Here is a 27,926-nt window from a genome sequence, read left to right on the forward strand (position 1 = left end):
TGTCGTGGATTCATTCCTACAGGCTGCACTGGGGAGGAGGCAGTCACAAAAGTCAGCTACACCTGTTACATGTGCTTAACTCTGAATCAAACCCAATCTATTTTTAATGGTTTTCAGTTTGCCTTATATCAAATATAATAATGTACAGATTGTATTATAACAAAGTACTACAATTTGTTAAAAGAACCGCTTGTTCAATAGCATTAATGATCTTAAGAGTTCATTAAAAGTGCTAACTGAGGTTTGCAAATAACAACTCTGGTGTTTGCCTGCAGTAAATAAGAATGGTCCCGAAGTGGTGAGCCACGGGTATGTTACAGAGTTTCCCAACAACAACCTCCAAACCTTTTTGGAAACAAGTGACTAACATATTTATATTGTGGGAAACTAGAGTCAGCAATCTTTGTTGACTTATTAATGCAACCATAAAGCGAACTCTGAATCAATGCAGACTTCACACAAAACCAATCTGAGCAACCATGGCTTACAGCTGCTTATCAGCTTTCATTTTTCATCTGCTCAATTCCACTTTATGGACATACAGCAGACACAAGAACCTCAGGTCCTGTTTCCCCAGTGGCTTTCCACTATCTTTATTTCTTTGTATGAAATTGGTTGGACAATATACTGCCAGTAGCCTAGCACAGATTGATCACCCTGCTCAGAATCAAGAGCTACGTACTCATACTTGGAAAAGGCTCATTCACAAAGCGTCAAGGACAAGGGCTGTATTCAACAAAATAAATGTGCAAGTGAAACAACTTCCTTGCCTGCTCTGTATCCAGATCTGCTCTCGAGGCTTGAGAGAAAACTCAGAAACTATTTAAGGGGTGCACAGGGGTCGGGGGGGGGGAGTTGCTTGACACAACCCTATAGAATTAGAACAGGCCACAACCACTCCCACAAATCTCACCTGGCCTTTCCTCAATACCGACAAGATCAATCTATTATAATCAAGGACGCTCCAGCGAAGGACGTACAGGCCATCCTCCTGTTCTTCTCGCTTCAGTTTAGCCATAATAAATTCTTCACTAGGAAAAGAAAACATTTTAGACATGGCCTGTGGAGACCCCTGTCCCAAACCAAGTTTTGGGAAGAAAATGTTGAATGGCTTAATCACTTACTGCATGGGTCCGTGGATACCATTCTGAATGCTCATTACCAACCGTGGCGGGGCTACTTCATGGCACAGGTAATGGTTAGAGTCAGCTGTCAATCTGAAATAACCATCCACCAGTGAAATCAAGGAGAGGGCAGCTTCGTAGGATGAAAGAGTCAGATCCTAGATAGAAATTTTTTTGAAAGCACAGTCGTTAAGCATTAGTCCTGGGCCACAATGCTGGGCTGAAGGCCCTTGGGAAGCTACAGTGCTTTAAGCCAGTGTTTTCCAGGCTGTTTTTTCCATGTACCACCTGAAAATTGCTGATGGTCTTGAAAGACCACTTAATGATTTTACTGCCTGCTGTAGCAATAGCAATGTGCTGTGCTGGATGCTGGATGGTTTTTAAATTTTATTTCTATTTTCTTCTTCTTCTTATAAATTGCATTCCATAGAATGCACTGACTGGCAAGCAGCTCTCTAGGTTGTCAGACAAGTGTCTCCACCAATCCTTCCTGGAGTTGCTGGACACTGAACCTGGGACCTTCTACATGCAAAGAAGGTGCTCTACAACTGAACAGAGCTAATCAACCTACCCAGCTGAACTTGTTGTTTCTAAAAGGGTCTCTAAAAGCTGCAGATCAGCCATACAAGGCATCACTGAACAGACCCATCCATCACATGTAAGGGTGGTGGGCCCATTCTGATAACCCGCCCTCAGAAACTGATGCAACCCATTATGTTCCTGAATGCTCTGGGGAATTTTCCATTGGAGAAAGATGGCAATCCTATGAGATTGCCTTATGCCTTATGCCATATGTGCCTACTCAGCCACTCTGATCTGTGTTTTGGCACTGTTTCAGGTACCACATCATACCTGCTTCACATTTGTAGGAACTTGATCTTTTCGTGTGGCAGCACCTATACTTTGGAACTAACTCCCTGCCTATTGCTATAAGGCAGGTGCCTTCACTGTACTTTTTTGGCATTTGAAAGTTTAGAAAGTTGCCACGTGTTTTAATCTGGTTTTAGACTATTATTGTTTTAACTTTTCAAAAGTATTAAATTATTGCTAATTTTTATTTGTGGTAATTTTATTGTTTTGTCTTACAGTGGTACCTTGGTTCTTGAACGGCTTGGCTCCTGAACAAATCGGCTACCAAAAGCCACAAACCTGGAAGTGAGTGTTCTCGTTTGTGAACATTTTCCGGAAGTCGTACACCCGATGCAGCTTCCGCAGCATCCGCTGAGTGCAGGAAGCTCCTGCAGCCAATTGGAAGCTGCACCTTGGTTTTTGAACGGTTCCGGGAGTCGAATGGACTCCTGGAACAGATTAAGTTTGACAACCAAGGTACCATTGTAAATTACTTTGATTTTTTTTTTACAATCAGGTAGTGTATAATTTTCATGAATAAATATACTGTTGTGACACCAGGACATGGGGAAAGTGAACCAAATTGTGCATATCCCTAATGTCTAGTTCTAGCCTAGCAGCCCAGAGTGTGCACCTTTGAGATTCCATATGCACAGAATTTGTACTCTGATCCCATAGTGGCCAACCAGATGTCTATGGGAAGCTCACAAACAGGACATGAGCACAAAACACTCTCTACACGTGATTCCCAGCCACTGATATTTAGAAACATACTGGGGGTATAACATAACCACTGTGGCTTGTAGTCACTGACAGCCTTATCCGCCAAGAATCTGTCTGATCCTCTTTATGCACTGTATGAAGAACTACTTTCATCTGTCCTCAATCTTCCAACATTTAGCTTCATTCGATGTCCCTGAGTTCTAGTGCTATGAGGGAGGGAGAAAAATTTCTCCCTATCTGCTTTTTTCATACCTTGATCATTTTCATTGCCCTTTTCTGAACCTTTTTCAACTCGGACCTATCCCTTTCGAGGTGAGGCAACCAGAACTTTACACAATATTACAAGTGAAGTTGCACCACAGATTTGTATAAAAGCATCATGATATTGCAAGTTTTATTTTTCAATCCCTTTCCTAACAACCCTAGTAGAGTGGACCCTCAGCTTACCTTACCTTCAGGTAACGTAACTTTCGGGTTGCGAACATGGCAAACCCGGAACTGTATACTTCCGGGTTTAGCCTCGCGCGCATGTGCAGAAGTGCTCTATTGTGCCTCATGCGTGCGCAGAAGCAGCGCCTCATGTTGCGGACTTTTCGGGGTACATACGGATCCCCGGAACAAATTAAGTTTGTATCCGGAGGGTCCACTGTAATGGAATTTGCCTTTTCCATGGCTGCTACACACTGAATTGGCATAATTCAGCTACCTGCTGTGACCTGAAGGCCTCGTTCTTGGTCAGTCACCAGCAGTTCACAGAAGTAATTGTAAATGAATCGAGGTGAGTAGCAGAGGGACACATTCCCACCTACCAGGCACTTATTGTCTTGACGGTGGATGCTGACTCTGCAGTCTTTGATAACAATGTGTGTGATCTCCTGGAAGTCACAGAAGTGTACCCATTTGGATTCGCGTCGTTCCATTGGCTGGTAAGGCTGCTTGTGGTCTTTAGTCCTGGCTTTCTTTCCCAAATAACCTCTATGGGGATGGCTTTCCAATCTCTACAAAAGAAAGACAGAGCTAAGAGCCCAAGCTCCAGGACCGTCTCATCAATATGCACACCAGCACTGCAGCCTGGCTGTGGCAAGAGCAAGCCTGGATCCTTTGCCCCACCAACCAACGTACAGCTAGCTGTGTCTACACTCCAAAGGCAGTTTCAGGGTTGAAAGAGGGAGAAAAACAAATTATCCCACTAATGAGCTTTGAGGATTTTAGGGCACTAGGTCATGCTATACACATAGTGAACATGCAAGGTTTGGCTGATGTCAGGGACTGGGCTAGAAGAGGAGGGGCGGAGACTGCCTGCCCAAGAGGCTTCCAGGGAAAGTACAGGAGAGGACAGTTTGGACTCAGGTTTATGGTGGTGGGAAACAGGACACCCCCCCCCAGAGGAGAAGGACTGGGAAATACTGGAAGCTGGGAGTCAGGAGGGTGAGGAACAGGAGGAAACACACAGAAGTTCAGCCCTGAGCAAGGACAGAATAGCTTGTCCCTTGACAGCCTCCCAGACCCACTGTTCACCTCTGAAACAAGACTATTACTCCACATAACAGAACAGAAAACCAGGCAGAAACAAAGAGGGTCCCTTGAGGTCTGAGGCATAGAAAATAGACAGGATGGGAGGAACTAGCCACTTTGGGCAACAGCTCATGATGCGGGAGTATACTTTATGAATCTTGGTGTGTTTCTGTGTTGACACTAATAAAAGAGCTGCTAGCTGAAGTGAGCTGTGTACCTTGTTTCTCTCTGCTATTTGCCAAATGTGCTTGCTGCTGGCTCCCGTGACAGTTGACCAGCATTTTCCAGAAGCTGAATATTTCCCAGCCTCTGAATCTTTTTGGCCACTGTTAAAGTTCTAATGCTGAGAAGCAGCATGCACATAGCTAGGTGGATAGTTTGGAGAGTGAGGATGTCCAGAATAGCAACAGTGGCATAATACCCATGAAGGAATTCATCCCCCCCCCCCCATTTTATGTGCTGTTTTTGCTGTAATATAATTGAGGTGGTATCCAACAGAGTACTTTCACTAACGCAAGGACTTCTGGCTACACAACAGAACTGTGCAAGGAGAAACTCAATTGCGCAAGCTGAAATCCTTGCACTGGTGGAAATACTTCGTTGGATACCACCCTGAGTTTCTGATTTAGAGATGTTTCTGGCAGGAGGTTCAAGTTCCCAAGAAGCAGTTTCTGTGGCTACAAACTAGTGTGGCTTACCTTGGGTCATTGGGAGCACATTTGCCAGTGCTCCATAATCTCCATCAATTCTGTAGTGACTTTAAAACTCTATTAATGGTGCCAGAGCCCTAAACGACTCAGGTCCAGCAGACTTAAGGAACTTGCCTCTACAATTACCACATCTAAGATGTACCTGGCATGACTTTGGTATCAACAGTGTAAAGACCCACAGAATGGCATGCACTGCAGTGGCATTGAGTGGAATTTTTTATTGCTACTAAGACAAACTCTTCACTTTTCTGAAAAACTTGCTCTTCAAAGTGTGTCTCCGAAGGCTGAGTCAGCTTGAAGACTGAAGCTTCTGGCTGCTATCCAATCAGAGGCAACTAGTCAACTAGCCTACTTATTTTCAACTATTTGGTCAACCACAGTGCACTTGTTCACCACTGGTGAGCACGTATTTTAGGTCAGAGATCAAAAGTTCAGCCCAAGGTCCTCAGGTTTCTTTTGAAGTGCCTCTGAAGTGAAACACATGTCAGGATGAGATGATCCCTGCCTCCAAAGTCAAAGCAAAGGCTAGAGTGATGGCAGGAATAACAGCCACAATGTGCAGCTTTGCACCCTGCAAATTGCTTCTCGAAAGGGACAAATTAGTCAAGACAAACTCAAAATGTGCAAAACCCTTCTAAACTTAAGTTTCACATCTACATCATCATGGTTAGGGTTTACTAACCATGTCAGGTTCAGTTTATTCAGACTTATATTTTGAACCAGTAACCTGATTCCCAACCCCCATCTTTTTGTGCATCTTGTTCTAGTACAGGAAAGATATAACTGTAATTCAGCTTGGGTTGACCCGACTTCCTGACTTAACTATTGGTAACTTGGGCTTTTCATTAACTGATTATTACTTGCCCTGATCCCCTGAGAAGTGAGCTAAAAGCCAGAGCAAAATTAATGTATTGTGCCAAATAAAGTTAAGTACTCAACATGGCTTTCCAATCCAGGAAGTGGAGTCCCAGTGCCCAGGGATGGAGAGCTTGTTACTGATGACAATAGTTGGTGATGAACTCACAAGTGAACATACCTCAGCAGAGATGGGACGCCACTGAATGCCATCTGTGCCCGTGACCAGAACCTCATGTGTGGCAAGCCTGTCACAGGGAGGAGGGGAATGGAAGTTCTCCAGATGCGTGTGCCCACCATTGATGTAAAGTGGCAGCTTCTCACCCTCTGAAACAGTTTCCAGTGAGAGGACCATGAAGAACTCACTCCCAAAACGTGGGGCCAGGTTCTCCAAGGTCACCAGGTACTTATACATGATGTCCTGTTCTGTCAGCTTGCCAGAGCTCATTGTATGTCGCTGGAAACGTTGCAAGAACTTCTTAAAAACATTCCTCATGCGGAATTTAGTCAGATAATTGTTTTGCTGAATCTGCCGACAAAAAGAACGGGGGATGCATTCCTTGAAGCTGCAAGAGAAACAAACACAGTAAGCGGGACGACCACCCCATGTGTATCAATGCCACACTTCAAGTGAAGATATGGGGGGGGGGGGAGAGAACATACCAACAACCCTCTGCAAAGCAGTTTGGGATTACTGGATTGGGAAGCACACCATAAACACAACTACTTGTCCCATCCCCACAATAATTCACCTGGTTCTCTCTGTCACTTCTTCAAGGGAGATGCCTCTCTTAAGTGCAATGTGAGACAGGTGGAGGACAGCCATCCCCAGGCTGTCATTTTTAAACTGGTGAATCTCCTGCTCAGTGTGTAGGTATTTTAGAGAGGCAATGTCGTTAATGAAGTCATATTTCCCCTGGGAAGAAAAAGATCAAAAATTATGGAGGTACATTCCCAAGCTAACAGGTCCCAAATCAGTCTCTCCTTTGGCTCTTCAAGTTGAGCTACTGGAGATCTGAACTCAAATGATGTCAGGGATCCAACCTGCAGTCTCATGTAGGCAACACTACTAGCAGTTGTGTAAAAAGGAGGGAAATAAACTTTTCCATCTTATCTCATCCAGTTCTTCCAAAATTTAGGGCTTGACTGCACACCATATATGAGGTGGAATCAGGCTGCCTAATAACTATGAGAAAGGGGTTTCTCCTTCCTTGGTGGAATGTGGCTCATTTGGCTGGCTTGCACCTCTCTGAAGACAGATCTAGAATATAAGAATTGACTATCTGCATCACATTTCCTCAAAGGGAGGGGGAAAGCTGAGAAGTCTACTAATCTTCCCACCCCCGCATGCCCCATTTCATCACTTCCCTTGTGCTGGCTTAGAGTCTGTTGATGTCACCAGTAACCTCAACAGCTTTTATCCACTCCTGCTTCCTTACTAAAAATTTTTGTGTACGTACTTTCATCCTCCTGGATTGATATTTACCCCCTAAGCTATTTGACAGATACTTAGGCTCCAAGTGCCTGACATATAGAGTTATTTCTTCTGTGTGCGCTTCACTATGGTGTACCTCTTCCCTGGCCAAGGCATGCTGCAGTCTGGATTGCACAGGCTGGTCAGGGGAGATGGATGAAACAGCTGTATAGCATGGAGTTGGCCTTTATGGCTTTGAAAGTGCAACTGAAGAGATATTGAAGTTTGCCAGATGAAGCCATGGAATCCCAACAATACTTAATTTTAAGGAAGAAGGATGGAAACCTCTTTGGACAGTCCAAAGAGGGTGGGATGGCAGATACGTAACAGGCTTAATCTGAACAGAACAACGTCAACAAAGCTTCATACTTGCTCAAAGAGATACTCAAATGATGGTTTATCCAGCAGGGCACTGCCTTGCTCGCCCCTTGATTGCTGTGACTTGTCCTCAGAGTCACTTGTGCGATGGAGGCTGCGACAGACAGCTGGCTCCTTCTCATTTGTCCCATGCCAGTTTCGGAAATAATACCTGAGAGAGAGAGGGAGAGAGAGAGAGAATATGCACATCTTACTTGGTGTATGAGAGGCATGAATGATTAAACTTTGCCCAGGCAAGGTGCATATTCCTCAAGGAACGCAGGGCCTAGGTCAGACAGGTGCTCTTCTACTTCTTCCAACTCTAATCTATGGCACCTATGCCTTGTACCTTCTCACCCTCACAGAAGCTTAAAAAGGTAAAGGTAAAGGGGACCCCTGACCATTAGGTCCAGTCGTGGCCGACTCTGGGGTTGCGGCACTCATCTCACTTTATTGGCCGAGGGAGCCGGCGTACAGCTTCCAGGTCATGTGGCCAGCATGACTAAGCCGCTTCTGGCGAACCAGAGCAGCGCACGGAAACGCCGTTTACCTTCCCGCTGGAGCGGTACCTATTTATTTACTTGCACTTTGACGTGCTTTCGAACTGCTAGGTTGGCAGGAGCAGGGACCGAGCAACGGGAGCTCACCCCGTCACGGGGATTCGAACTGCCGACCTTCTGATTGGCAAGTCCTAGGCTCTGTGGTTTAACCCACAGCGCCACCCGCGTCCCCTCACAGAAGCTTACTAGCTCACAATTTGTTAGGCCACTTTTCCATCCAGGCTATTTGAGATTAAGTGGCTTGAAATGTGTGGAAGGGAGTCGAACTCTTTCCAAACGCTTCTCTCTCTGATTACGTGGAGGAAATGAGTCACTCAACCTGTTCACCAGTGGTAAGCCCACTTTTGAATTTTTCTTACACGTTCCATGGCAAGAAATAACAATGGTTCTAGACAGAAGTCCCATAGTTCAGTGAGAAAATAGTAGTCAGTGCAAACCAGGAAACCATCTGTACAGGTCACAGCACATAACACAGTTCAACTGTAAATATTTTAAACTTAACAAAAAAAATGTTTGTGGCACATTAAGTACACATTTATTATGGCATAAGCTTTTGTGAGTTCCAGTCCACTTCTTCAGATGCATGAATTAATCTGAGGAAGTAGACCGCAACCAATGAACACTTATGCCACAATTAATTTGCTAGTCTTTAAGAAACAACAAGACTAACACAGCTACCCCCTCTACAGTGTTAGAAACTAGGCTAAAAAGCTAGGAGCCATATGGCTCCTGGGGCCTGGGTTGCGGGTGCCAAAACAGAACATCTAGTGGCCACTGGGGGAATTGGAAACACTTTTTATTATTTTGATAAGCATGAATTAATACGCAATTCACATAAGTGACACATTGTTAATATCACATTTTTAGCAGAAATTATTAATACATGTTTAATTTGGTGTTTACAATAAAAATATTGGTACCATACTTCAGTTTTCAAAACACTCTACTATTTATTGTTAAACTCCTTAACATATTGTCTATCCTTAACATATACTTCAAGGCTTCAAAGCACATAAATTTCAGTAAAACTTGAGTGTCAGCCCAGCACAAAAAAAGCACCCAGACTTTTTGAGGTGCTCGCAAATGGAGAAACTTTAGGCACAAAATGCTCCTGGCACCTGCTAATTTCGAACCCTGCCCCTCTAGAAATTCTAACTTACTGAACTTACTATAATCTTGTGGCAGCTGGTTTACCAGAGTGATAAAAAAACAGGACTCATCCTAGCCATGAAATCACTGGGCAACTTTTGGCAAACCACTGTGACTTAATTAGCAGTATACAGATAATACTGGCCCACCTGACATAGCTGATGCAACGATTGCTGATAGCATGCCTGCAAAGTGTTTTCAACACTTAATAACAGTGCTGGATAAATGCTAGCTACAATTGCTAAAGCAATTCTTTATTGTTTATGTTTTAGAGACAAACAATATCAAGGTTCTTCTGGGATACTTCAGCTGGCAGTGATGTTTTCTAAACAAGTATGATAAAAACTATCCTTACTTTAACAAAATTCATATACCATGTGATTGCAATAAAACCTCAAGCGGTTTGTAAGAATTAAAATCATTAATAAATACAGTTAAAGCCAATTAAAAACAGTTAAAATCCTAGCAGTAGATGCAAGTAAAATTGTACATGAACTATGAAGCTATTTAGACACTTTTCCTAGTGATTAACTAAGGCCACCTAACTAGGCTGACTTAAGCATTAAAACAAAGATGCCGCCTGTAGATGTATGTACAAGCAAATTGTGTTCAGGAAAGACAGTACATACACTAATATGTACAGTGGTGCCTCGCAAGACGAAATTAATTCGTTCCGCGAGTTTTGTCGCCTTGCGATTTTTTTCGTCTTGCGAAGCACGGTGTCAGAAAAGTTTCGGAAAAGCTTCAAAAATCACCAAAGTCTTCAAAAACCTCAAAAAAGGCTACCACACCGCGTGCTATGAGTTGCTCCTCGAAGTCAAGTCGCAACTGTATTAACGGTGTTAAGAAAAAGGAAACAAACTTGCAAGACGTTTCCGTCTTGCGAAGCAAGCCCATAGGGAAAATCGTCTTGCGAAGTAGCTCAAAAAACCCTTTCGTCTTGCGAGTTTTCCGTCTTGCGAGGCATTCGTCTTGCGAGGTACCACTGTATATATATTACGCCAATAAAGGCTGAATATATGAATGAGTATGAGCGTGTGTGTGTGTGTGACTTCATGAAATTGATTCCAGGGTAGTAAAGAAGTGGAATTTATTCACCAGACAGGAAAACCGCTAAGTTTCAAGATAAATGAACTTGCTAGGGTAAATTAGATTGAAACAAGCTTATAATACTGATAAGCATGGCTATATCTCCTGAAAAGGTTCGGTCAAAAGGTAATACTGCTCCAATGTTAAAGCAGTGTGCTCTGGTTCTAGTCATCTGGTTCATTCTATTCACCGCACACAAGCTAAACTAAAGCCCAAGCTCAGCTCAGCATTCGCAGAAGCTGAAGGATGTTCTCTTCCTTGATGTACTACTAGGCACCCTGCCCACTTCCTTCCCACCCACTTCCTTCTCAGATCACAGTTGCACACAGGCAAATCTGCCTGAAGGATCTACAACAGTTTGTACCAAAATACACACAGCAAATAGACCTAGATCACAATCCTAGATGCACTTACTAGAAAGCAAGTCTCACTATAATAATAATAATAATAATAATAATAATAATAATAATAATAATAATAATAATAATAATAATAATTTATTATTTATACCCCGCCCATCTGGCTGGGCCTCCCCAGCCCCCCTGGGCGGCTTCCAAAAGAATATTAAAATACTATAATACATCAAACATTAAAAGCTTCCTGAAACAGGGCTGCCTTCAGGTGTCTTCTAAAAGCCTGGTAGTTGTTGTTCTCTTTGACATCTGGTGGGAGGGTGTTCCACAGGGAAGGCGCCACTACCGAGAAGGCCCTCTGCCTGGTTCCCTGTAACTTGGCTTCTCGCAGTGTGGGAACCGCCAGAAGGCCCTCGGTGCTGGACCTCAGTGTCCGGGTAGAACGATGGGGGTGGAGACGCTCCTTCAGATATACTGGACCAAGGCACTAAACTTAGAGGGACCTACTTCTGAGTAAATATGCTTAGGACTGCACAGTTAAGGAGTCTGAGAAAGAAAGAATACCTGACTAGTGATGGAAGCTGGTTCACTGGGGGGCAAGCAGGGCCCTGCTAAACCAAGCCCAGTCTTCCTTCAGTCAGCCCCCACCTGCCTGCTTTCTTACTGCCAGCTCCCTCTTTAGTCTCAGTTATTACCCTTGTAGAACTCAGCAGGGAGGATGGGGACAAAACTAGAATTGGCCACTTCTGTCATTTGCTCTGGTGTCACCCTACCAGTTCCAATGGGCACCAGTCACCATTGCCTACTAAGGTTACTTTTCTAAAAGTGTATATGATGCCCCAAGGAGCATCAACATTCCAGATACATATGAAAATTAGATTTGGGGAAGTGTTGAAATGAGGCCAGGCTGAGACCTCGCCCTCTACTTTCAAACACCCCAGTATTGTGGTACAGCAGACAGGATGCTCTTTTTATACTAGCACATGCTCTCTGGCAGAAACAACCAGCTCTTTTAAATTATGTAGCCAAACCACACTGGCCATGACACAGATTCACCTAACTTGAGTGAGGAAGTATGCTGAGGCGGGGGGGGGGGGGATTAATTTTGACACCAACAGCAATGGCACATGTGTTTTCCCATTATTAAATCAATGTATTATGTCCTGTGCCATTATTCTACTATGAATTCAAAGTGGAAGACACTACTACTGTCAAATGTGGACATACTTAATGATTCCAGAACAAGGGCAAACTTATGAATGCAGGATGTATTGCATTCATGCCTTGTCATTCAACATGCCCAAAGCAGCATCTCAATATACCAAACACTACATGAAATCACTACATGAATCACAGAGGAGGAGATCAATCTGCTTCTTGATTAGTTTTGAGCACTACCCAATTATGATCAATTGACCTAATAATTCAGGGGCCAGCATTTTCCCTGGTACCTGCTACAACAGGGGCCACCAACCTTACCAGACTGATGGGCACATTTTGTATTTTCAGAGACGCCATGGGTACCAGTCACAAATGGCTGTCATGAGGTCATGGCATAACACAGAATTAGAGGGAGTGCAGTCATTCCTGCTTCTCATCCCGTCCCCTGCACAATCTCAGGTTTACCATAGGAAGCTATGTCCCGCTATTTCCGATTGTGGAGATACAGCAGTTAAACGCACAAGGGGAATATAAATGTTTAAGATGAAGAAGTGAAGTACTAAACAAGAAGGGAAAATAGCACTGAGCCTGGGGATTTCTATTGCACTTACCAATCACAGTTCTGACTTTCTTCACCAGCTAAAATCACTGACAGGCAGGAGATGCTAGGTTGGCTCATTTCACAGAAATCACTTAGAAGGGTACCTGCACATTTTGCTCCATAACTTTCTATCTAAATGAAAGCTCAAACATCTTCATGGGCTCATGGGTGCTAGGCAAGGGGCTCTACAAGCACCCAGTTGTAAAGCCAATAAATATTTAATCCCAAAACTACAGAAGTGAAGGTGAACTACATGGGGAAAGGATGTTCTTACCTCAACCGAAAATGCAGAATCAACTTAATGTCACTATCGATGTCAAACACATGGTTAGGAGGGAACCATAATTTGGCCAGTGGATCATACAGTGCAAAGAAGCTCAAGCAGATTGGCGTGATTCCTGTGGAAGACAGAAAGATCTAGTAGGAAATGTTGAAGGACATTATCATATTGGGCACAGCTCAACAGTCACTCCTTAAAAGGCAGTAATTTCTAACTGACCCTTTCCCTGAGATAACCCTGAGCCCAGGGTTGGGGAAACAATCAATACAAATAAGATAGCATATTAAATGAAACCAAGAAAGCACCCTTGTCAGTTGTAACATTATCTTTACTGCATCCCAATGTCATCTAAAGGCAGAACTGAGGTTCCTATACCCAGGATTAGGGTGCTTACACAAATGCTTTTTTTCTTTTTAGAGAAATGACCCCCTGCTCTGAACTTCCACTGAAGAGGTTTTAGGCACACACAAACATCACTCCAACCTGACTTAAAGTACTATATACGGAGCTGCATCAGCTACTGTGCTGGGCAGAACAGAAGTCAGCGGCACATAAAATTTTACTCCTCTGCTCCTGGGGCCCATGGTCTACATGTGCAGGTGAGAGGTGCCTTTTTTAAAAAATCATGAGGACGATTTAAAAAGCTCTCAGCATTAAGAACTAGCACACCAGCAAGAAAGATTTCAGTTTAGAAAACTAGCACTATGGGGAGCAGGCTATCTGCAGAGAGCATTAGAAATGTGGTCCTTTGCCTACAGTCTGAAGTGGTACAGTCTATTCTACCTCAAAACATTTATCTATAACCTGTTTTCCAGCTAAGGTTGGCTCCCGAAGTGGTCTACTATCTACACAATGGTATAATGTAATTAGGTATATGCTGGCATGGTCGCAGGGGGGGTCTCTTCTAGTCCCTGACAGCTGGTGACCAATGGACCAGGTTTTAGGATCTCAGGATCTTCTTTCCAGGAGAAGTTCCACTGAATGTGTAGACTAGGCTTCAGCTCAAATACGTACATTCACAAATATAAAAGGGGCAACAAAGCTCATAAAATCCCACTGTTCTATAAAGTCAAAGCATGCCACAAGTCTACCCCAAAATGTATTGAATGTGAAGGTACTCCTAGGTTTGGATCCAAGCGTTAAGGCCCTGCCAAGCTAAAAAAAACAGGCAGAATGCTCAAGGCTTTAAGCCTAGCTGAACAACTTCAGACTGTAAAGCAATTTGCAGTCCACAGTCATCTACCACACTTCTTTTATGTACCGTAACTGCAGATGTATACAATTGTATGTGATAAGCATCTGCCGGAAATCAAACAAACCACTCATCCCCCTGCAAAATACTTTTCTAGTCCTTTTATTAGAGATCCTTTTATCCTGGGGACTTCCAGGGCAGACTGAAGGTATTTTGTCAGTTCTTTACCAATGGTGATAACAGTGTGATGTTTGCTGATAGCCAGACACAAGTCTGGCTGCCAGCTTCACTTCTTTTCTTTTTGTTTTAATATATTTTTATTAAAGATTTATTGGTTTATGTGCAATGTCTCTTTTTTCAAGTTACATTTTCTACAGATCAGTTTCATTTGTTGAGACATTAGTGTTACATTAGGAAGAAAAGGGGGGAGAGGGGGAAGGGGAATGGTGAGTGGGGTGGGGTCAGGAGGCAATGCTTCTATTCTACTTACTGTATAGATGGGGTTTTGTATCAGCGTCACTTGTCTGGGTTCTCTTTACTATTCACTTGTATTCCTTTGGTGGTGAGAGAGGTTGGAGTTGGCCTAGGGTGTGGTTGTTTGTTTGTGATTGGCTGTGGTGAACCTATTTTTCATGTGTGAGTGGGATGTGTGTGTGTGTGTGTGTGTGTGTGTGTGTGTGTGTTTGGATCAGGTTAGCCAGATTGATTCAAATGCTGTTGGTGGGTTCTTGTTATTGTCTTGTTGAGCTGTGTATGTGATAAAGGGTAACCATATCAGGGTGAAGGCATCTTCTTCTATTTGTCCCTGTGTCAGTTTCAGTTTGTTGGTTAATTTTTCTAATAAGGTTGTTTCCCATACTGTTTGATACCATTGGTCTATGCTTACTCCTGACAGGTCTTTCCAGTGTCTGGCTATGATGTTTCTGGCTGCCGAGAGTAGGAGGGTTATGAGCTCTTTGTGAGTGGGCATTACTGTCTTGGAAGATGTTTAGTAGGGCCAGTTCTGGGGTGACTTCTAATACTTGCTTAATTATTTTGCATATTTCTTATATGACTGACGTCCAGAAGAGTTGGATTTTAGGACATTCCCACCACATGTGGAGGTATGTGCCTGTGGAGGTACATCCTCTCCAGCATTTTGGTGATGTTCCTGGGCATATTAGCATTTGTTTCCATGGTGTTAAAGGTGAAAGTAAAGGGACCCCTGACCATTAAGTTCTGTCGCGGACGACTCTGGGGTTGCGGCGCTCATCTCGCTTTACTGGCCGAGGGAGCCAGCGTACAGCTTCCGGGTCATGTGGCCAGCATGACTAAGCCGCTTCTGGTGAACCAGAGCAGTGCACGGAAATGCCGTTTACCTTCCCGCCAAAGTGGTACCTATTTATCTACTTGCACCTATTCAATTCTGAAAAGGAGCTGAAAAGAAGGGATTGCTCCTCGTGGGACAGGGGGACTGCTGAGGGGCTCATCTCCTGCCCTGTGAGTTGAGTGACTGGAAGCTGAGAATTGTCAACTTGCTCAAACTACACTGCAGTCCTATTATGGGCACCAAGATTACCTCCCTTTCTTAATTGCCTTCGGAATGAGATAATTTACAACCTAAAAGAGTTTCTGAGTCTGTTAGCAAAAAGCAAAAACCAACACCTGGTGAGTGAACTGCTTTCCATAATAAAGAAGGAGAAGGCAAGCAAGCTACTGTTCATGCCATCATAAAAGTGACAAAAAGCTGGATTTATGGTGTGAAATGAGAAAGTTTTAAATGGACAAGGGACATATGCGAAGCTTTTTATTTTTTCTTACTCTTTGACTAAAGTGTTTTAAGTAATTGAAAGCTACTTTGCCAGCTAACACTGTATTCCTGAGGATGGAATTTGCCCTATCTCATGTTGTTGCCAAAACAAGGTTAAATTGCTGAAGGGATAGAAGCTGTTTAGAGACAGAAATTCTAATAAAGTGAAGCAAGAAAAACTTCAACATTCAGAATGCTGCTTACAAGAAAAGGAAAAGAAGAAAGAGAAGTGGGGGGAGAGAATGAGATCTTCAGGGTCCCTGCTCACTGTGGATATTCTTATGCAGATGACGACAGAGCAAACAAAGTCTCTTAAGAGATCAATAGAGACTTTAGAAGAAGAATTAGAAAATTGAGAAGATTAGAAGGATCAGTCAATAAAATAGAGGCATCCTATACACAATTGACTGGGGAAGTAGGCCAATTAAATGATAAAGTTGAGACCTTAGAAACAAAAAATGAAGTGATAAATAGAGAGATGGAAAAATGTTTGGATAATTCAGCATTAATGGAGCTGAGAAAAAATGAGTTCTGCTTATGACTCAGAGTCATTCCAGAGGAAGGAGGAGACATCAGAACCAAAGTTATTAACCTACTGGCAGAATTACTGAGAAAGGAAGTGCTGGATGTGAAGGCAGAATTAAATGGGGAGATTCCAGCAGTTTGACTTGTTCTACCATGATGCTGAACTTGAAAGAAATTTGAGAGAGAGGGAGGGAGGGAGAGATGTGAAACTACTGCGGAATAGTGATGGGAAAGTAGATTATTTGGGAGAAGGGCTGTGAGAAGAGGAGGGAGGGGCAGTAGAAATATAGTTCTAGGAGCATTCCTCCTAAATAATGGGGGTTGGGGGAAGAAAGGAGGTCCCAAACCTCACCAAAGCAACCTTCCAGCATTACGGAAGCAAGAAAGGAATGCCCCAAAACAGGAGAACAACAAAGCACCCACTCCACTCTTCCCTGATTCCCTTCCCACCTCAGCCATGTTGCAAGCCTCTCTCTCTTGCTCCCTTAAATTGAACTAGATGCTCTATCAGGTGGCAAAAGGGGGTAGGGGAGATGATTGCCTGGAAGAGAAGGAAGAAGGGGAGTGACACCAGTGCACCCCTCTCCTATTCACCAGGATCCAAAAGCAGAGCTGAAAATGCTCCTCATTAAAAGGAGCTTTGAAGGAGAGGTGGCAATGGGTGGGCTGAAAAATCAGCTGCTACAGCCTTCAGAAAAGGGGGGGGGGGTTGCTACCACAGAAGGACTAAGCCTGTGGTAAAAGAGCAGCTTGTTTGTTATGTATGCAAATTGTTCCACAATTGAAAGTCTCAGAACATCAAAAGGCTTCCTGGGGAGCAAGACTGAAAGGGAATGCCAGAAGCTCAATAGTTGGTAACAGCTTACCAGCATTTGTGGTCAGTCAAGAAGGATGCCCTCGCTCTCCCGCTCAAGCAGGTGGTGCTGTGGAGATTTCAGTTGCAATAGGAAATCTCGACTTGGTCAGGAGGGGAGTTTCACAGACATGAGGCCAACACCAAGGAGGCCATATCTCATGCCTGCCCACCTAATTAGTCTCACCGGTGAACACATTAGCAAGGTCCCTGGAGTTTTCTTAAAGCATAGGCAAGTTCATACAGGTGATGGAAGCTGCTCTAACAACTTGGTCATTTAGGGCTTCAATGATCAACAGCAGCACTTAAATGGGCTCAGAAATACACCAGCAACCAGTGCATCCAGTACAAGAATGATGTCACATGTTCCCACAGCCTTGCCCCCACTGGCATCCGAGTGGCTGCATTTTGTATCAAGCCATCTTTAAAGGCTGCCCACATAGAGTGCAGTGCCTATATATCATTACAGTAGTCTTGTCTGGATGTCACCAAGGCAAGGTCTGCCTTCTCTAGTTAGGACTGGTACACCAGCTACAACCCTAAGCTAGCAGAAGCCACCACTGCCACCACATATACCTCCATGTAAAATGTTGAGTCCAGGAGGGCTCTCAGACAGTGAACCTGCTCCTTCAGGGGGAGTACAACTCCATACAAATCCAATTGCAAGGCTCCACTGCAGCCCAAGCCTCTGGATGTCATATTCCAATGGTTTTCTATAGATATTGAACAATATGGGCGATAAGGCACTTCTCCAAGAAGGGCTACATGTTTCCCACATCTCTCTAGACAAGCCCTATGGGCCACTTACCAATCTTCTGTGCAATATCGATGCAGATCTCTTCAGCACAAGGAGTCCCTTGCAGATAAGTCTGGTACTGTTCCTCCTGCTCACCCTTCCAGTGAAGATATACCCTCAGCCCTCCAGAAGGTGAAAAACGACACCCCTCCATGTCTGATTCACTGTGCTTCACTGCACAATGGCACAGTGGCATTCTGCCAATTCTTCCAAGTCCCTAGGTGGGAGGAAATAGAGACCTCATTAAGGACACCTAAAACACTTTCAGGAAGCGTAGTCTTCAGCAACGAATACTCTCAGAAACATAGAGTGTGTAATACAATGCAATATATATAGTGAATGATTCACACCCCTACACCACTTCCCTTTTGATAATATCAGGAAGAGCTTCCAAATACATGAAGTCTAAAACAGAGAAACAGGGTTACAGTCAGTTTGCTGTAGAGGAAAGGCAGCTCAAGCAAAAGGATAATGTGGAGTATCCACAGATTGTTTAATTTTTCCAGAATCCACATACGCTAGTACCCAAACAACAATCCTTCCTAGCAGCTCTAAAGCACAGGTGACAGCAGGGCTGGCCCAGGGTCTTTTGCCACTCCAGGCAAAACTGAAAATGATGCCCCTGCAGCTGGGAGGGGCAGCATTGCTGTAGCAGCAGTAAAGGACCACTGGATGGTTTAGTCCAGTCAAAAGTGACTATGGGGTGCGGCACCCATCTTGCTTCAGGCCAAAGGAGCTGGCATTTGTCCACAGACAGCTTCCTGGGTCATGTGGCCAGCATGACTAAATCGCTTCTGGCACAATGGGACACCATGACAGTAGCCAGAGTGCATGGAAACACTGTTTACCTTCCCACCACAGCGGTACCTATTTATCTACTTGCACCAGTGTGCTTTCGAACTCCTAGGGTGGCAGAAGCTGGGACAGAGCAACGGGAGCTCACCATTGCCACACGGATTCAAACCTCCGACTTTTAGATCCACAAGCCCAGAAGCTCAGTGGTTTAAACCACAGTGCCACCCATGTCTCATAAAGTGGTGTAAGTGGTGGTACCACCCGTCCCAGCTGCCCAGAGGCTGCCAACCTGAGGCAACTGCCTCAGCACACTTCATGGGTGATAGTGAAGTTACCCACCAGCACATGAGAAAGCAGGCACATTACAAATCATCACATAAGGCAGAAATGGGCACAGGAGCCAAGTGTTATTCAGTTCATCTTCTCACTGCTCTAGCTGGTAGGGAGGGATGCATTATATAGGAGTCTCATCCAAGAACTACAATGGACCTCATGCATCATTCAGTTCAACCCACTGGGTTGAAGCCATTCCTGAAAGAACTATTCTTTTCTTCACAAACAACTGGCATGGTCAACATTAGGAAATATTTCCCCATCTCTAAATCTAAGACTGTGTTGATTCCAAAGCACTAGTGATCCCAAATGAAAACACACTTTCCTGCTTCATGTACAATGAAGTGTTCTTTCATACCAAAGTAGGTGCAGCAAGCATTAACTCAAACATCTGGTCAAACCAGAGGTCTCATTTCTTTCAATAGAGACCAAAGGATCATAATACCAGCCAGGTCTTCCTGGCAGTTATACTACGCAGCAGTAAAATTCCAGTCTAGGAATGCAATTTCTTGCTGGTTGTTTATGCAGAACAAGTAGGAAGAGCAGAATTCTGTCCCGCCACCCAGCTGTTCCTCTCTACTCCTGGTATTTAAAATAAAATTAAAAAAATAAAATCAGACCTACTATTTGGCTTCTGAAAAAGAGGAGGTTGATTCACTTCAGCATCACAAATTATACGGAATATATATTTATATCCCTGTTACTGAAATCTATGTGTATGTTGTTTAAGGAGTTCATCTCAAGTTCATGTAGGACACATACTTGATCAAAGGACATGCTGCTTTTTCCTCCCCTTGAGCATTCCTATTATAGTAATTAAAAATAAATATATCTCTACAAATTATACTGGTTCTGCAGTCTAGGTTTCTTTATCTGAATTTGGTATGTTTTATCCTAACATTTTTTAACACACACACACGGGCTGGGGAGGACGACCCCAAGTCAAAGTTAACTTGAGAAGCACATGTGTGCAGTGTTTGAAATTAGCCAGGTGCACTTTGCAACTGGGGCAGGTCCAATTGTGACCCCATGGAGATCTGTGGATGCCAGGCTGATGACTGACATCTCAATCTGGCTGCCCCCCCCCCCAGGTTTCTTAAGTAGGTAAACAGAAGAGCTTATTTATTGCATTTATATCCCACCTTTTTCTCCAACGAGTACATGGTTCACCCCACTACTCAGTTAATCCCTACAACAACCCTGTGAGGGAGGTTAAGAGGTTGTGCCTGGCCCAAGGCCACCCAGTTAGTTTCATGACTGAGTGGGGATTTGAACCCTGATCTTCCAGGTCCTAGATCAATACTCTAACCACTACACCACACCGGCTTCCTAGAGTACCTCTACTATGCCATGAGCTAAATTAAATAGGTAAATAAATATGGGGGAGGCAAAATGCCACTTAGAGAAGGATGTGAAATATTTTCCTTGAAGCTTGAATTTGTTTTATTCTGGATTGCTTTATTTGATGTTTTAATGTGTTGTAAACCACTTTGAATTTTTTTCATTTAAAATATAAAGTAGTATAGAAATAAAATGTATAATAATAACAACAATAATAAATCTCACCCAGGGGGAAATGGCACCTAGACATTCTGTTGTGGTAACCATAACCTAGGTTTAAGGTGCCATTTGGCAATTACCTTATATATATCTGAGTTTCTAACACTGCATGTGTGGCCAGATTTTCTGAGGTAAATGGAAAGGAATGCCAAGCCAGAGGAAGGGTGCAGAACAATGCAGAATTGATTTTTTTAACTTCTATCTCTTGGAACCTATCTTTCAATTCCAAGAGTTTCACTTTAAAGGGAACTGGAAGCCAGGTTTCAGAGGCACACATGCACAAACATTCTATTAACGGCAAAAATAAGCAAATGGTTTTCCTTTAAAGCTAACAAGTTTATTTCCATGCAGCATCCTATGCTCCAAACCAAGTATTATGGGCAGTAAGAGTCAGCATTGTCTAGCAGATAAAAATGCCTGAACCTGGACTTTGAAAAACCTCAGTTCAAATCTGACATAATCTACCAACTCTCTGGGTTGTCTCAGGTACTGATCTTGCATCCCAGTGTCAATTTCTGAGCAAAGCTTGAGGATAAGTGTTGCCTCCACCCTTTCCTCAAAGGAATGAAAAGCAAGGAATCGGCATGTATTTTGACGGCACTTCTTATTCAGCATATTTTATGTACCCTTATGTGTGGGAAGGATGTGGTTATAGGTGTTAGGACTGGAGCAAAGATCTGCCATGAAGTCCACTGGGTGCCATAGGCTGGTCAGTCTATCCCACCCCTCAGATTTTTTGGGAGCTAGTGTACATTGCCTAGTGTCCATTGGAGATGGATATAAAACTAATGAATAATAATCATTAATATATGTTGTCTGCCATTTGCAAGTCTTATAATTGTGCAGCAACTTGTAGCTAAGCCTCCAATATTAAAGCCAACACACTCTATCCAGTACAATAGTACAATGCTGAGAGATACACCATGTGCTCATTTCTACTCCAAGAGAAATACACTATATGCATCTTCCATTTAACAAAGCATCACAGCTGCATTTGAAGTAAGGCCTGAACTTCAGAACTTCTTCACCACAATTAGAAGGAATGGGAAAGAGTTTGCTACAAAGCACTAAAGTTAACAGACCACATTCAGTATCTGCACATCTGCTGTACTAAATAATACAAGACTAATCACTTGGGAGAATAGTTAAACAAAAAAGGAGATTGAGGTCCAGGCTGCCATCCTTGCTGACTCAGATCTGTGGCCCATGGGCAAATCAAGTTCTCTTTACTTTTGGGGGAAGGGAGGATGTATAAAATAAGAAGTGATTTCAGTCTGAACAAGAATGGACAGAACAAGCACGACAAAACAAACAGGAATCCATCCACAGTTACCTTATTGCTTAGTCTTAGAGAAACAAAAACAATATGTGCAACAGTGTTCTCTTCAGAACCCTGATTAGTTGAACTGTGCATCTATGAAGGGCATTTGAATAATAAGCAAGAGACTTTACATCCTAGACCCTTCTTTTTATTAGGCTCCCATTAAACTGTCAAACCTGCGATACACTAAGAAACTACCTTCTATGTTTTCCTATTACAATACTTGTATTATTATATTATATGATAAACCCATTGCATAAACCCAAGCAGTCAAGCAGTTGGCTAGCTCATACTTTGGCAATGAAAACAACTTCAAGTTAAGAATTAAAGCTAAGATTTTACCTGATGTGCTCTTCCATGCTAACCAAAGAATACAAAATTACACCACAGCAAATATTATAATCCCATGAGCAAAGCATTTGGCAAGGGAGAAGGCCAGGTGGAAAAACACTTGCCAGGATACCAAAAACTATAAACACCTCCACAAGTTATAGATCAGATCACACTATGCTGGCCAAGCCCCTTCATAAGCAATAAAAATTACAATCTTAAAGACCTGATATAGAAGACAAGTGAGTCCAGCCCACCATATCATTTCCTTTCCTTGGGTAATACCTGTCCCACAGTAATGTTTCTCAATTCATTTCACATCCCTCTAGTTTCTTCTCATATACATACAGCAATCCTAGAAAGACCCACAAGGGTTCCTCCAATCTGCACACATCATTTCTTCCAATGAAAACCACATTATGTCAGCTGGTAGAAACATCCTGTATTACCCCTTTCACAGCACAATTCAACCTATACTGGTTTGAACACGTTTATAAATCCTATGATCTTCCTGGAACTCCCCACCCCCCAGAAACAGTCCACTAACTCCCTGCACAAATCTCTATGCAGCCCAGTAATTGCCTTCTTTCCATAATGCTAACTAGCATTGAGTTAATGCTTTTATAATGTTCAAGTCTTCACATTATCTTGTTGCAATCCCAATAACCTTGTAAGGCAGGTCAGCACTACTATCTCTGTACTGCAGATGGGAAAATGAGGTTGTCTGAGAGATTTGCTTGCTATAGATCACTGAGTAAGTTCATGCTAGAAGATAGATTTGAATTAAGGGCTTCCTGATTCATTGGTTTATCAACACTAATGTAAGTAATCAGTGCTCTCATATTGGGCCCCAAATATGTGTTGAAATACACTGGAATTTCCACCACCATGTGAAATGGCAATGGACAGGAGGGCTTTTTCTGTGGTGGTCCTCAGATTGTGGAATCGCTTCCCCTCCAAGGTGTCCCTCACTTCTGCAAAGGCTTTGGGGGTGGAAGATGTTACATACATGTAACCCCCCCAGGGACTGCAAGGCAAAGAGCGGGATATACATGACTCTAAATAAATAGTCAAAGGCAGGCTTCCTCTGGTTTCAAATCTCCCTCTCAACCAACCATCTACAGAGACTCTTGTTTGCAGACAATATAACTGCAGATTACATTAGACGGTCCACTGGATCCAGAAGCTCCCAGCCCCCACTCTCTCTCAGACTTCTAAGACCATGTTGTAAGTTTCTTTGTGAACTTGTTTAGGTAAAGAACACCAACAATTTATTTTTTAAAAAAACTTTCTTCATTTCTTCTATTGCCCTCTGCCTGCAGCACTGTTAGGGGCAGATGTCAGGAGCAGGTCAGCAATAAATCACATGGCATCAGCGAAGTCAACTCGTTATTCAAGGAAACACAATTAGCTCGGGAGGCCAGGCTAGTGAGAACAGCAAGCTGTCCTGGTAGATCTTGCCCCTTATGAGGCAGCTGCAAGGACTGAAGGCCCCCGCCTTCCCACAGTTGCCTAAGCCTCCTTCCCTGGGTCCTTCCAAAGCAATGTGAGACCAGCGGGGAGGGAAGCTGGTTGCATCAAGAGAGGAAACACCCCCCATCTTCTTCAGTAGCCTGCATGATCTCTGCTTCTTGCCCCCCCCCTTCCAGCCTCTGCTTCGGCATCTGATTCTGGACTGCTCTCTGCCACAGGCTCTCCACACTCAATAAACCTTGTTGCCTCTTCAGCTTCTGACACCTCTTCTCAGTCTGCTCCCTCTTCTCCCTCTGACCACTCATTGTCATCCCACCCCCAGTCCCCTGGCTCTGAGCCTTCTTCCCGGGGGGGGGGGGGATCCCCAGCTGGTGCCTCCCAAGGCTCCTCTGCTTCCAGCCTGTCCATGACACTTAGTGATCTGGTGTTGAAGACTGGCTAAGAAGGTGAGTCAGGAAGTCCTCAGGACAGATCTCGTCTCTACCATGAGCACACCAGAGAGTGTGCAGTATTATCTTCATACTGCAAATGTGGATGCAGAAACGGGGGGGGGGGGGAATCTGCACTGTCTAAGGCTATCTTGCACTGGTATTATTGGTATTACTAAGATTATGTATAAGTGCTCTGAGGCACACATAATATTCTGTGCAGTGCACCCTATGTAATATGTATTATGCACCAGTGATTTTTACAAGCCTTCATAAATAGTGAATCCACTGCCACCTTTTCAAAACTTTCTTCTTCTAGCCTCTCTCTGGCCTCCAGATGCCCCTCACCCTGAATCTAAACCTTTCGCTGCCTCCATCACAAGTACCTCCTCAACAGCCCCATAATAACTTTGCTGGATCAAACCTGCTTCATTACTCGGTTCCCCAAAGCAGCCAGCTAGAAGCATGAAAATGCCACCATCACCAGCAGGTCTTGTTTCAAATCAGGAGTCTACATCTAGCTTCTGGTAAGCATGCAGATAAGCATGGTCAACAGGAACATTGAAAGATCTCTCTGTACTCATTGATTTGGCATTAATCTTCCACACACGCAATCTTCCCCAACGCATACATCACAGCTCTCTTAAGTAAACAAAACATAATAAACTGTGTAAATGAATAGAAGAAGAAATACAATTTCGACGCATATTAAAATCAGCTCCACTCAACAACACAAAAGCTAGAGGAACTAACTTCCACCACATTATTCCCACGACTCTTTTCCCAACAGCCATCCTTCCTCTCGCTGCAGGTGCCATCCTCGTGTTCATTTCCAAGGCTCCGCATTTTGTCAAAACATCTAGTTCGCACATTGCACTCGTCAGCTCTCTGGGAAGAGATCACGCCGCTAGAGAGAAGCGCCAGCGGAAGTCAGGGGCCGCAGAAGCAGCCACACGACTTGGGGGGACTGGTCTACCGATCCTCCAAACACCGCGTAGTATCTTACTTTTTCTTTTCTTTTCAAGCTGCGGAAAGCGGCTGTCGGCGCCAGCGCCTCTCGCGGTTGGCCTCCGCCTGCCCCAGCTCTCCCAAAGGTAGACTGCCCCTGGGCGTGGAGGTTCCACCGGCCGCCGGGCTTCGCACAAACACCGACGGGCTTGGGCTCAGAAGGCGTTCCTGAAGGGTCGCCTAGCTTCCGAGTTTGCCTTCCTTAACCGAGTCCTCTACTCCCCCCCAAACCCCACCCCGGGAGCACTTTCCTCCACCTCACGCCTACCTCGCGACCTGGGGGAGGGGAGCTCCTCGACACCGGCGCCCCCCCCTCCTGCCGCCGCCGCTGCCTCTGCCTCTGCCTCAAGGAGCCAAAAAAGGCCCGCCCGCCCGCCGCTCGGACAGAGACGCAGCTCCCAATAGGCTCCTTGAGACGCCGCCTCCCATTGGCTCGCCTTCCGCCTCCAGGCACGCCCTTTGCGGCGCCCCGCCCCCCTTCGCCGGGACCCCACCCACCGGCCCGCGCGCCTCTCTATTGGCGACTCGAAGTGAAGGGATTTACCTACTTGGGCTGGCGGTCTCGGGGGCGCATGCGCACTTCTTGTTACCCTAAGGTGCTCTGACCAGGCGCTTCCCTGGTGAGGAGCGCACTGCTTAGCGTCGTTGCTGCGGAAGCGGAGGGAGGCGGGCTGCCTTCATGCAGCCAGGGCGTAGGGTGGCCGTATTTCATAGAATCAGAGTTGGAAGAGACCACAAGGGCCATCGAGTCCAACCCCCTGCCAAGCAGGAAGCACCATCAGAGCACTCCTGACATCTGGTTGTCAAGCCTCTGCTTAAAGACCTCCAAAGTAGGAGACTCCACCACACTCCTTGGCAGCAAATTCCACTGTTGAACAGCTCTTACTGTCAGGAAGTTCTTCCTAGTGTTTAGGTGGAATCTTCTTTCTTGTAGTTTGGATCCATTGCTCCGTGTCCGCTTCTCTGGAGCAGCAGAAAACAACCTTTCTCCCTCCTCTATGTGACATCCTTTTATATATTTGAACATGGCTATCATATCACCCCTTAACCTCCTCTTCTCCAGGCTAAACATGCCCAGCTCCCTTAGCCGTTCCTCATAAGGCATCGTTTCCAGGCCTTTGACCATTTTGGTTGCCCTCTTCTGGACACGTTCCAGTTTGTCAGTGTCCTTCTTGAACTGTGGTGCCCAGAACTGGACACAGTACTCCAGGTGAGGTCTGACCAGAGCAGAATACAGTGGCACTATTACTTCCCTTGATCTAGATGCTATACTCCTATTGATGCAGCCCAGAATTGCATTGGCTTTTTTAGCTGCCGCATCACACTGTTGGCTCATGTCAAGTTTGTGGTCAACCAAGACTCCTAGACGCAGAAAGTAAAAATCAGGACACCCCGAAAGTTGTTGAGCAGCTTTTTTGAGGAAGACCTCGAACTTGTTGAGCTTTTTTTTTTTAAAGGAAACCATCGAAATTGAGCTTTTTAAAAAGTTGTTATTAAATTTGTATACAGTACTGCCCTTCGTCTGATGATGTCAGGGCAGTTCACAGCATAAAAATAAATAGCAAAACAGTCCCCCCCCCCCAGTACATACAAAACACTGTGCAGGGACAACTTGAAACATCATTATACTGATCAGCAACACCATTTATATTAGCAGTCAAGTGTTCAGAGTACTTTGTATGTTTTCTCCATAGTCCTTATGAAGAAAGAAACGTGTAAATGAGAGTATTGTTCTTCCTATATTGCAGTTAAGATCTGAGAGCAGTGAAATATGGCAGGGGCAAGAACAGACTTGGGAATTTCTTCGCTTAAAGCTCATACTCTTCAGCTACATGAGCTCAAATACTGCGCTGTGGTCTAAACCACTGAGCCTCTTGGGCTTGCTGATCGGAAGGTTGGCAGTTTGAATCCAGGGTTGGCTCTTGTTGCTCTGTCCCAGCTTCTGCAAACCTAGCAGTTTGAAAGCACACCATTGCAAGTAGATAAATAAGTACCACTGTGGCAGGAAGATAAACGGCATTTCCGTGCGCTCTGGCACTCATCATGGCGTCCCATTGCGCCAGAAGTGGTTTAGAAGTGTGCTGGCCACATGACCCAGAAAGCTGTCTGCAAACACTTAACCGTCCAGGGGTCATTTACTGTCAAATGTGTGTTTAGTTAGCTGCTCCTGCTCCCACTTCTCTGAAGTTTCTAGCCTAGCTAAAGCCTTGTGAGGAATGTTCTGATCTCTGCCCTGTTATTCTTCCCTCATCTCACAAACATCTTGCAAATAATTCCAGGGAGCTTTTGAAATAATTACCTAAGTCTCTGCATTCTTCTCCCATTTGTCTGATGGCCTTGCAGCTTCTGTGCTACACAATGTATGTGGGTGGGGAAGGAGCACAGAAATGACAATGGAGAGCATTTGCATGGGTATCTTTGTTAAAACACTGGGAGCATAATCAAGCACTTAGTGGAGATGACCGCAAAATATAGCAAAGCTCAAAACAGGGTTATCCGCCTACACAGCTAAATTATCTTGCTAAGCCGTGAGGCAGTCACGCTGAAAGATGGACATGACTCCAAGAGAAGCCATCAAACATACAGACAAATTGCAAGGTGTTCTGAAGATCAAGCAAACAACCAGAATCATTGTAGAGAAAGGTGGGCTGGTTCTCACTGCTATTCTATCCTGCCTTGGAAAAGAACACAGAGAACAAGTCAAATGCTATTGGGCTAAAACA

General features: G+C 44.3%; 1 protein-coding gene across 4 annotated transcripts in view; it reads right to left on the reverse strand.

The window, feature by feature from the left end:
- The window catches only part of TYK2 (tyrosine kinase 2), a 49,633-nt gene extending 24,099 nt beyond the window's left edge, over positions 1–25,534 (reverse strand). The window contains exons 1-9 of one of the 4 annotated variants that reach the window (XM_081175678.1): positions 25,472–25,534; positions 17,968–18,172; positions 12,795–12,918; positions 7,620–7,779; positions 6,529–6,692; positions 5,958–6,342; positions 3,506–3,694; positions 1,125–1,282; positions 914–1,031 (exon numbers count right to left, since the gene is read on the reverse strand). In XM_081175678.1, coding sequence (XP_081031804.1) covers positions 914–1,031; positions 1,125–1,282; positions 3,506–3,694; positions 5,958–6,342; positions 6,529–6,692; positions 7,620–7,779; positions 12,795–12,918; positions 17,968–18,151 — 1,482 coding nt within the window. In that variant the 5' untranslated portion in view covers positions 18,152–18,172; positions 25,472–25,534. Of the gene's footprint in view, positions 1–913; positions 1,032–1,124; positions 1,283–3,505; positions 3,695–5,957; positions 6,343–6,528; positions 6,693–7,619; positions 7,780–12,794; positions 12,919–17,967; positions 18,173–24,619; positions 24,644–24,948; positions 25,057–25,201; positions 25,437–25,471 lie in introns of those variants that run through there. The other 3 variants (XM_081175679.1, XM_081175676.1, XM_081175677.1) reach the window with 3 other exon arrangements.
- Between the last annotated feature and the right edge of the window lie 2,392 nt (positions 25,535–27,926).

The sequence above is a fragment of the Podarcis bocagei genome (genome assembly GCF_964188305.1).
Source record: "Podarcis bocagei genome assembly, chromosome: 17".
Taxonomy (NCBI): domain Eukaryota; kingdom Metazoa; phylum Chordata; class Lepidosauria; order Squamata; family Lacertidae; genus Podarcis; species Podarcis bocagei.